Raw genomic sequence first — 11857 nt, 5'->3', positions numbered from 1 at the left:
CTCTGGTTTGGAGTGCATATTAAAAAACACAGGCACATAGCCTAGAAACCAAACTTTATATGAACTAACAAAAATAATCATTTTGAAAATAACAGTAGGTAAGCTGGATAATATAGCAGGTTCTAAGTCAAAAGTCTTGAAGAGGTTTCCTGAACAGCAGATTTGAGTTTCGCCAGTTCTTCAGTAAGAGATGCTCCATATTATGATGATATGATGATGATGGCGATGATATGATGATGATCAGAATGCTGATTCCTATTGCCCACATCTTGCAGTTCTTCCACCAATATTTTCTCTTAAACTTGGCAGCACTTGTCTCAAATTGAGACGCTCCTGCCTGCAATGCATCTGCATGGTCATCTAGCTCAGAGAGCTTCCAGTCTTTTTCTAACACGTTGTCCATATTGACTCTCATTATGTCAACAACCTCATCTACTTGAGTTTGTGTCTGCTGAATTCTCCAATTACTGCCAGTGGCAGCACTGGAACCTGCAGGCACAGCTTCAGACATTTTGGCAGCGGGTGAGGGTCCGGTATAGTGTTTTTAAACTTAAATTCCAATCACTGATACATAAATCTTCCTCTAACCACTGCTTTTGCTGCATTCCACAAATTTTGTATTTTTTCCGTTTAGTTCAAAAATATGTTTAATATATCTCAAAACTTCTCCTTTGGCCCATCTATTATTTAGTTTTCTGTTTAATCTCCAACTGTTTGGGGAGAGTTTTCAGTTATATTTCTATGTTTTTAAATTTCTCACTTAATTTCTTTGTGGTCTCCGAAAATATACTGTTTGATTACCATTCTGTTAATTTGGTTGGAAGGGGGGTACCAGGGATGGAACTTAGAGGCACACAGCCACTGAGCCACATCCCCAGCCCTATTTTATATTTTATTTAGAGACAGGGTCTCACTGAGTTGCTTAGCACCTTGCTTTTGCTGAGGCTGGGTTTGAACTCACAATCCTCCTGTCTCAGCCTCCTGAGTTGCTAGGCTATTCTTCTAATTTTTAAGTTGTATTTTATGAAAAAAAAATATGGTCTATGTTAGTGAATATTTTATATGAACTTGGGAAAAATGTGTATTCTGTCATTGCTGGATGAACTAATTCAGTTAGATTGACTCAATTGATGGAGGCTGTTCAGTTCAATCATATCTTTATTCATTTTCTATTTTTATTTTATTGGTTCTTTTTAGTTTTTTTTTTTTTTCTGTAGCTAGATCTATCATTTACTAACAGAGAGGTATTGAACTCTTCAACATAAGAATGAATTTGAGCCAGGTATGGTGGCACACACCTGTAATCCCAGTGGCTCATGAGGCTGAAGCAGACAGGTCACAAATTCAAAGCCAGTCTCAGCAACCTAATGAGGCAATAATCAATTTAGTGGGAGCCTGCCTCAAACTGTGAAAAAATACAAAAAGGCTGGGATTGTGGCTCAGTGGTTAAGAGCCTCTGGGTTTAATCCCGGATATCAAAAAATAAATATAAAAAAAAGGAATGAATTTTTTGGGTCTTCCTTTTTAAGCCATTCTTATAGTCCCCGTCTTTTAATCCATGTATTTAGACCATTCTCATTTATAGTAATAATAAATAAAGTTAGATCAATATCTACCATGTATATAACTTTTTATTTATCTTACTTCTTTGTTTCCTTTTTTGCTTTTTCTGCTTTTAATTGAATATTTTAAATCATTCTATTTTCTATTTATGTGTCTAGATAATAGAGGTTTCTCTAGATTTTGCAATATATATTTGTATCTAATTTAATTCCACCTTGAAATGACATCATTGTTAGAACAAATACCATATTACAGAGTATTTCCAATTCATACCTCCTGTCTCTCATAACTTTGCTGTCAGTCATTTCACCTCCTAGTATAATATAATCATCCAAATACACTGTTGCCATTAGTTTGGTGTAGTTACTCTGTATCTATTAGGTAAAGAAAAGTAAGAGTTTTTAATGTTCACGCATTCCTTATTGAAAATTCTTCCTTTATTTAGATAGATTTGAAATTTTTATCTGTCATTTCCCTTCTCTCTGAAGAATTTCTTTTAACTTTTCTTTTGAGGCAGATCTACTGATAATAAATTCTCTTACCTTCACCTGAGACAGCACTTTCTTTTTCTTTCTTTCTTTTCTTTTTTTTGAGACAGTACTTTCTTACTTTTGAAAGACAATTTCACAAGATAGAGAATTTTAGGGATTTTTTTTCTTTCTTCAAGTATCAATTTAAGTATTTCATTCCAGCCTCCTCTTGCTTACTCGGTTTCTGATGAGCTATCTTTGTTCCTCTATTAATAAATTTCTCCTCTCTTCTGGCTTCTTTCAAGTTTTTGTCTTCATATTTCTTCACTTTAAACATGATGTCACTAGGTGTGGACCTTTTTTACTTTTTTTGGTATTTATCTTCTGAGCTTCATGGGTCGGTCTATGGTTTGGTGTTTGTCGTTAATTTTGGAAAATTCTCAGACTTAATTACTTCAAGGATTTCTACTGCTCCTTTTTTGCCTTCTGGTATTCTTATTGTGCATATTGTATATACCCTTTGTAAATGTGCCATGGTTATTGGATATTTTGTTTTTTCCCCCATTATGTTTAATTTTTGAATTTCAGTTTGGGAAGTTTATATTGTTAGCCAAATACACTATACTAATGAGCCCATCAAAGAAATTCTTCATTTATTTACAGTGTGTGTTTGTTTGTATCCTTACTTTTTATACCATTATTTATTTTTTTTATTTACTTACTTACTAATTTACTTATTCTTATGTGATGCTGAGGATTGAACCCACTGCCCCACACATACTAGGCAAGCACCATTGAGTCACAACCCCAGCCTTATATCATTCCTTTTTTTTTCTTTCTTGGAGAGTCCCTCTCTCTGCTAACATTACCCATTTGTTCTGGCAGGTTGTCTATTTTTTCCATTAGAATCCCTAACATATTAATTATAGTTATTTTAAATTCCCTGTTCAATAATTTCAAAAGCAATGTCATATTAATCTGGAGTCTATGCTTGCTTTGTCTCTTCAGACTTTATTTTTTTTCTTGCTTTTTAGCATGCAATTTTTTCTTGAAAGTCAAGCATGATATATTGGGTAATAGGAACTGAGGTGATTAAGCTTTTACTTTGAGGTTGTATGTTAATCTGGCTAGGAGCTGGACTGTGTTTAATGTTTGTAGCATCTGTGGGCACCAGATGCTTCAGTTTCACTTAGTGTCCTTATTTTTGTTGCCTTTGCTATCCTTGGGTTTCCGTCTTACATGGTTTCTTCCCCTCCTCCTCTGGAAACCAGAATGGGAGTTTTTCTCCAGTCTTCACTGTGAAAACCTGGTGGGGTTCCTGGAGACAAAACCCATGAAAATGTAGCCCTATCTCCCAGGCTCCCCCACCAAGAATTTTTAACTCTTAGTCCACAACCTCACACAAGTCATCAAAACTAATGTTTAAGTTTTTCTACCACGAATTGGCTCCAGCAGCTTCTGCTTCAGGTAATCTGATTTGTGTTCTGATTTTCGGTTTTCAGCTGTCTCTAGATTTTGGGCTGGTGGTTTGTCCTGTGAACTAAAATCTCTGGGTCTAAAAAAATACATTGATTTTTTTCAATGTTTTTCTTGTTATGAGCATGGGAGAAACAACTTAAAAGCTCTCCACGTGTCAGAGCTTGATATTTGACATGTGAGTTGGAATTTTCTTTGTAGCTTAGGGTTGAGTGCCAGGGCTCATATTCATAGCCCCAACAAGTTTCATTTTACCAAAGAGTAAAAGTATTAATCTTAAAGGTGTCTGTGTATCTATTTCATTATAAGATAATTTATTATTTTCTCTTTATTCATTGAGGACAGGTAAGCATGTAGTCAGTGGCAGACACTGAGTTACCTGACTCAACTCCCACACCCAGCCTCATTTTCTTTTACCTAAGAGACTAGAAAATGTAAATGTGCATGTTTCCAACCAACTCTGCAGTAAGAATGGCTGAATAACATTTTTTTTCCAAATAAGATGTAAATAAAAATCGACTGCAAAGTTTCTGGAAAGTTTTTGCTTTTTTTCTTTGATATATGAGTCAAACTTGGCTTATGGTACCTCTTCCCCTGTTATGCTTGTTTTCATCATGGAAATGATGCCCAAAGGTAGGGAAATTTTGAGGATGGGGCCAAGAGAATTACCATAGCATCACTGAAGTTTTGCCAACAGCCACTTACCAGCAGACTTCTTGGGTGAAAAAATAAACTTTTGTTTGAGCCTTCCTAAGCTGCCTTTCCTGTAACCTGCAGCCCATATGCATTTCAGACTCATGAAATACCTAATCTATATGGAATCTGAGGTACAAAACCAAGAAATCAGACTAATACTAGGAAAATCAGAAGTAAGCTTGGCTAGAATGGAAGACTCATGCTGAGGCCCATCTAGTGAAAGAACTAAAGCAGAGATTAGTCTAAACAGTTGTTGAAATCCCAAGGACTAGAGGTTTGCTTATTGCTACTTGTTATCCACATGGCAGATGAGATGTGGAAGGGCTATTGATTGTAAATTCAAATTTGCCAGCAGCTTGATGTTTCTGGGCTTCAGTTTCCATATCCACATAATGGGGATAAAAGTGTGTTCCTCATTAGAGTGTTGTGCCTGAACACAATAAGTGTATTTTTCTCATCCTTTTTGGTCTCTCAGAGATTATTTAAAGTGGTTATTAAGGCTGTTTACTGCTTATGCTGGGTCACGATGCATTGAAAGTGTGACTCTGTTTGTCGATATTGTTACATTTGATTACATTCCACTTAAACCTGACAAATATTTACTTACATAAAGAGTTCATACTATTTATTATTCTCACATAACAAAAACTCTGGAGACAGGAAGTGAGGAGCTGGTATGGATACTCCTTCTGCTTCTAACTCATACTCCTTGCTGTTCTCATATTCCCACGTTGATTGTTCCTTCTCCAGGCCTTGAGGTTACATTTTATGCAGGAAAACTGGGGAAGAACAGGGTGCAAAAAGCACATGCCAGCTGCTCCTTTTTTTGTAAATGAAGAAAATAACTGTCTCTAACAGAAACCCATCTAGTAGACTTTTGTTTACATTTCATTAGTTAGAATAATGTTACATGGCCACACATAATGGCAAGAAATACTGAAGATGATAGCCAGACATGTTGCTGTCCTAAATTAACTGAATTTCTTTGGGAAGAAGGTAAGACAAATGTTAGATATGCAGTTAGCTGTGAGTACTACATTCTACATATCCAGTGACTCGCAATGGTGAATTCCTCAAAAGAGCAGAGGGTGTGGGTTGAGCTTAGAGTGATTTGCTCTTGGTCTCTATGAAAATGTTGCCAGTTTTGAGGGAAGAAAGTCTAATTTCAGTAGTATAATCTGTGACTATCATATGTTGACACAACATTGTAAAACTTTCTTGCTCTCCTTGATATTGACAAATAAGACTTTTCAATATTAATGCAGAGAAATGTTTTCTATAACTCATAGTACCTAGCCAGAGTAGGCCTCAGACCCTTTCTTATAACTGGTATAAAATATTTCAACCATTTAAAAATTAAGGCATCATGGAAATATCAAGAAATAATGGCAGATTAGAAGAAACTAAAAAGACATGATGACAAAAATACAATGTGGTATTCTGGATTGAATCTTATAAGAGAAAAAGGAAGGTAAGGTGGAAAGTAGTGACATATGAATAAAGCCTCTAGTTTAGTTAATAGGTAGGTTTTTAATTGTGAAAAATGTAACATTCTAATGTGAAATATTAGCATTAGGGGAAAGTAGGTGAGAGTTATACAGGAACTCTATGTTATTTTGTATCTTTTTTCTGTCCATTGAAAACCATACCAAAATATAAAGTATACTAAAATTTAAGGAAATGTTTAAGGAAATAATTTGTTATATGACAACATAAGTTTTTATATTTAAATAACAGTGATGAGGCTAGGGATGTAGCTCAATGGTAGAGTGCTTGCCTAACATGTGAAAGGTCCTGGGTTCTGTCTCCACTACTGCAAATAAATCATGGCAACTAAAAGTAGAATGAATGAGATTCTAATGTTCTGGTATGAGCCTAATGTATTTTTGTAGCTGGAATTTAGGCATATCCAAGAGTCTGTTGGGAGAAAGAAAGAACTACCATAAATCTATTTTTCATAAGGAAGGAGGAGCCTTTTAGGAAATAGTATTTAGAGTAGAGAGATTAAACAAATGGGTTCAAGTATAGAGGCCAGAATGGAAAAGGAGGACTGATTCTAGTTATAATGTAATATCAGTCATTTAGATTTTGTTCTGGATTCAGCACCTATGCTGAAGTTCTAGATTATAAGAAAAGAAAAAAATCATAAATCTAAAATACTTAGGATATAAGTCACCTTGTACTTGGCCTAAGATCTTCTACAAGCAATGGAGATAACACCAGTTGTTGAGTGTGCATCTTTGATTTGTTCATGGCATACTTTCAGCAACAGGTCTGAGCATCTACACAGGTATTGGTGGACACTAGTAGTACCAATGATCTAATTACAGGGCAGAAACATTTGCTGTGGTGTTTCTGGTTGAAGTATTAGAAATAGGAGAAGTCAGTAGAGGAAAGGGGAAATAGAAAATGTCACAGGAGCTTAGAAGACTGGTTCTAGTAGAACAAATGAAGAATTTTCAGGAGACTATCAGGATTATTTTTAAGAAAAGTGAGACTAATATTTCCTTGGAAGTATACAGGAACATGGTCAGAGAAATACTAATATTGGACCAATATTGTGACTCCCTATTTACATCTAGATTGGTACACCCTGAGAATTACAGTTTATAAAAAAGTATATTTTGCAAAGTCTTGATGTACAACTTATATCTACTTGTTGGGTTCTTTTAGTACTTGTTGGGTTCTTTTAGACTTATAAATGCTGACCAAAGCATGATATTGTAAAAAAGGAAATGAAAGTCAATTTGACTTTAAATATGTGTGTTTGATAATATTAATTTCTTCAAGTAAATGGTGACTTTGTCTTATGAATAAGAAAATAACAAAGTACATTTGGATCAGTCCATTATTATTCATGGAAAGAGTTCAATTAATTATTCAGAAAAAATTTTCAAAATTAAGATTTGGAACTAGTGTTAATATGACCACTGACAGTTAAGTCTTCTAATAAAAAGACTATTTTAAACACTAAAAATGATGCAAATCTTGTAGCTTTTTAAAATCAGAAACTTCTTAGCCAGGTGCAGTGGTACACACCTGTAATCCCAGTGACTGGGGAGGCTGAGGCAGGAAGATCAAAAGTTTGAGACCAGCCTTTGCAATTCATCAAGGCCCTAAATCAACTTAGTAAAACCTTGTCCCAAAATTAAAAAAAATAAAAATATAAATGAATGGGGATGTGGCTCAGTGGTAAAGTCCCTCTGGATTCATTCCCCAGTAGGAAATAATCACCATCATAATCATCATCAATTTCTCCATCAAAATAAGTTTCTGAAAATGCTTGTAATAAACCTGGAGGGAAATCAGGAAGAGTTTTAAAATTAAGTCAACTTGTGGATTAAAATTTTAAAAATTGTTAAAATTAGTGCATTACTAAGTTTTGAAGTAAAGAGAAGAACTTTGGATGTATAGATTCCAATTTCATTTTCTCTCTATTGAGTCAAGCAGATGATGGGGCCTCCAACTGTTGGATACATAGGAAACCTTGGATTTGTATAGGATTTTCTCCTCCATGGGCTACAGGAATACCTGTAAGTCAACATCCAGGAGCCCTTGATTGAGTGAGAGAACACTGTGTTCATATACCTGGAAAAGTTTGGTGGTTATAACAAAAGGGATGACTGCTCACAAGGAACCAACTGTTTCCATATTATTAACCTGCAGGGAATCTTCTTCACCTGACTCACCCTATAGATATGCCTTAACTTAGGGATTTCTAAAATCCAGAACTGAACCCCAAAGGATAAACTATTGTAACAAAATTAATTCCAGCTCAGGGACCCCACAGCTAGAGAAAAGAAGATCCTACACATCCAGGTAAACTGACCTTCTAGAAGCACAGGACATCTTGAATAGAAAATAACAAGACCATTTGAAGAAATCTAAGAGTAGCATAAATGAGAAATGTGAAACTATATAACTTAACTTCCAAACTATAATGAATAAACTTATGAACAGAACTATTACTATGGAGATCCATACATGTGGCTTGAAACATAACACAAAGCACAAAAGATGGAGATGGCAGTCAGGAGAGAAAAGAAAGGATGTTTGAAAGACAGATATAGGAAACATAGTGTTCAAATTGATGGGAAATCCAGGAGGAGAGAAAGGAAGAGATGAAGGAGAGTCAATAGTAAAGAAATAACAGAAGAAAATCAATCTCAGAGGAATACATACCTGAGTCTGTAGATTGAAGGAGCTTACCAAGTGCCTAGTTGGTTGGTGAGAAGAGTCATTGAGGAGAGATGGGCTTTCCAGAACATCAAAAGGTTGGGGTACAAGGTACTACTTATGACACTGACTCTGCCTTCGGCCGTCATTGATGCTAATTTAAGAACCAAGAATTGGCTATATTTGTAAACACTGCCTTAAAGAAAAATACCTATACTATCCAAATAGTCCAGGCAATGATGTAAGCCTGAGATTTAGAAGGGTAATGGTGTATGTAGAAACAACTCAGACTCTTTTTCTGCATGGAAAATACTACTGGTATCTGCATCCTCAGCATCTGCTTCCATGCTGTAGTTACCATTAGTGCTCTTTAGCAAATATTTCTAGTTTTCTCAATTCTAGAAACATGGTAGTATCTTATTTCCTTGTCCTCTTTTAAAAAATCTACTTCATATTTTATTATTTCTATTTTTTAACAGCAAAAGAGTTGGAACCCTGGGCTGGGTTTGTGGCTCAGTGATAGAGCACTTGCCTAGAATGTGTGAGGCACTGGGTTCAATTCTCAGCATCTCATATAAATAAATAAAACAAAGATCCATCAACAACTAAAAAAAAAAGATTTAGAACCCCAAAGAGCTACCTCAAATAAATGCCTCATAGCCTGATACCAAATATGGTAGAAAGGAAATTAGGGAGGTCGTGAGTACTACCTCAGGACCCCAACAAATGAGCATTTGCTAACTGTTTTAAGTGATTTTTTATTCTAATTTGTTATGTATGACAGCAGAATGCATTATAATTCATATTACACTTATAGAGCACATTTTTTTCATTTCTCTGGCCTACACAACATAGAGTCACACCATTTGTGTCTTCATATATGTATTTAGGGTAATGAGGTCCATCTCATTCCACCATCTTTCCTACTCCCATACCCCCTCCCTTCTCTTCCCTCCACTTTTCTCTATCTAGAATTCATCTAATTCTCACATGCTCCCCCCACAACCCTATTATGAATCAGCCTCCTTATATCAGAGAATTTGTTTTTTGGGGATTGGCTAACTTCACTTAGCATTATATTTACCAACTCCATCCATTTACCTACAAATGCCATGATTTTATTTTATTAATGCTGAATAGTATTCCATTATGTATATATATATACCACATTTTCGTTATCCATTCATCAACTGATGGGCATCTAGATTGGTTCCACAGTTTAGCTATTGTGAATTGTGCTGCTATAAACATTGATGTGGCTGTGTCCCTGTAGTATGCAGTTTTTAAGTCCTTTTGGTATAGACCAAGGAGTGGGATAGCTGGGTCAAATGGTAGTTCCATTCCCATTTTTCCAAGAAATCTCCATACTGCTTTCCATATTGGCTGCACCAATTTGCAGTCCTACCAGCAATGTATGAGTATGCCTTCCCCCCACATCCTCGCCAACATTTATTGTTGTTTGTGTTCTTAATAATTGCCATTCTGACTGGAGTGAGATGAATTTTAGAGTAGTTTTGATTTGCATTTCTCCAATTGCTAGAGATGTTGAACATTTTTTCATATATTTCTTGATTGATTATTTATCTTCTTCTAAGAAGTGTCTGTTCAGTTCCTTGGCCCATTTATTGATTGGTTTTTTTTTTTGGGTGTTAAAATTTTTGAGTTCTTTATATATCCTAGAGATTAGTGCTCTATCTGATGTGCATGTGGTAAAAATTTGCTCCCAAAATGTAGGTGCTCTGTTTACCTCACTGATTGTTTGTTTTGCTGAGAAGAAGCTTTTTAGTTTGAATCCATCCCATTTATTGATTCTTGATTTTAATTCTTGCACTTATTAAGGAAGTCAGGGCCTAATCTGACATGATGGAGATTTGGGCCTACTTTTTCTTCTATTAGGTGCAGTGACTCTGGTTTAATTCATAGGTCCTTGATCCACTTTGAGTTGAGTTTTGTGCATGGTGAGAGATAGAAGTTTAATTTTATTTTTCCAGTTTTCCCAGCACCATTTGTTGAAGCGGCTGTCTTTGCTTCAATGTATATTTTTGGCATGTTTGTCTAATATAAGATAACCATAGTTATGTGGGTTTGTCTGTGTCTTCTTTTATGTAACATTGGTCTACAAGTCTATTTTGGTGCCAATACCATGCTGGTTTTGTTACTGTTGTTCTGTAGTGTAGTTTAAGTTCTGGTATAGTGATGCCACCTGCTTCACTCTTCCTGCTAAGGATTGCTTTAGTATTCTGGGTCTTTTATTTTTCCAGATGAATTTCATGACTTCTTTTTCTATTTCTATGAAGAATGTCATTGGGATTTTGATTGGAATTGCATAAATCTGGATAGTCCTTTGGTAGTATGGTCACTTTGACAGTATTAATTCTGCCTATACAAGAACAAGGGAGACCTTTCATCTTCTAAGGTCCTCTTTAATTTCTTTCTTTAGTGTTCTGTAGTGTGCATTGTAGAGGTCTTTCACCTCTTTCATTAAGTTGATTCCCAAGTATTTTTTGAGGCTATTGTAAATGGGGTAGTTTTCCTTGTTTCCCTTTCAGAGAGATTTGACCGTGGCTAGGTCTTTAAGAAGTGAGAAGTGGTGACAGCAGAGATGAAAATGCTTTAAATTTTACAGAGCTGACTCTCCTTGTAGAAATGGTGTGAAACACGAGATCACAAAACCTAGGGATTTAAATAGATAGCCAGAGTTTTAAATGCAGGAAAGTATAATAGTAATACTAATAAAATTTAAAAACCTTTAAAAAAAAACTTTCCCTGAAAATGTGACTAAGGAAGAAATTGGCTTCAAGTTAAAGATTTTGGTTAAGAGCAAAACTTTTAAATATGTCTTAAAATTTCCTCCTTAAAAGTAGCTTAAATCTTTGAGCTCTTTAATTTATATAAGTGATTTTTGTTTATTTATGATAGAGAAAACGAATTCAGAAATGATTTTCTTCATATACTAGGACCCCTCCAAAAATGTAAATTAGATATGAAATTTCTACTGGCTAATGATATAAATATAATTTCTGCCTGAAATTTTGATCAAAAGATGAATAAATGTATGCAGTGTTCTGGCAGGTAGATCAGACAATGTTTGGACTTTTAATGGACCTGAGAAATTAATCTCTAAGTTTCAGCATTTCCAGAATGATCTAGGCTTCCCCATTGTAATGAACTGAAATGGCTTTGAGGCAATTTAACTAAAGAATTAAAATGCTCCTTTATTTTATAACTTGAGAAAATTAAATACTTAATTTATTTTAATTCGGCATGATTTTATTTAAGGGAGAAGATGACCTTGCTGGAATGAGATGCAACTGAGATTGAGGATGGGAGTGCTGTCTAAAAGTTCAGACATTTGTTACAGAGTAGTTCCTCTCCAAGGTTATAGTCTTGGGGAATGAATAGTTTACTTTTCTTTTATTTTCTTCCTGTTAGAATAATTTAAAATATTGGCTTTAGGCTGTAGTATCTGAGCCAGG

The 11857-nt window shown here is 35.1% G+C and overlaps 1 protein-coding gene across 1 annotated transcript; it reads right to left on the bottom strand.

Annotated features, from left to right (window-relative positions):
- Positions 1 to 127: 127 nt before the first annotated feature.
- On the bottom strand, positions 128 to 511 carry LOC124098966 (vesicle-associated membrane protein 3-like). The gene has a single exon (XM_046453915.1). The coding sequence runs from the start codon at positions 509 to 511 to the stop codon at positions 128 to 130; it is 384 nt and encodes a 127-aa protein (XP_046309871.1).
- Positions 512 to 11857: the final 11346 nt, after the last annotated feature.

The sequence above is a fragment of the Marmota monax genome, unplaced genomic scaffold (genome assembly GCF_021218885.2).
Source record: "Marmota monax isolate L192 unplaced genomic scaffold, Marmota_monax_Labrador192_F-V1.1 WCK01_AAM20220418_F8-fsc00379, whole genome shotgun sequence".
NCBI classification, from domain to species: Eukaryota; Metazoa; Chordata; class Mammalia; order Rodentia; family Sciuridae; genus Marmota; species Marmota monax.
Note: the sequence above shows the minus strand (reverse complement) of the source record. Positions and strands in the feature narration are given on the sequence as shown.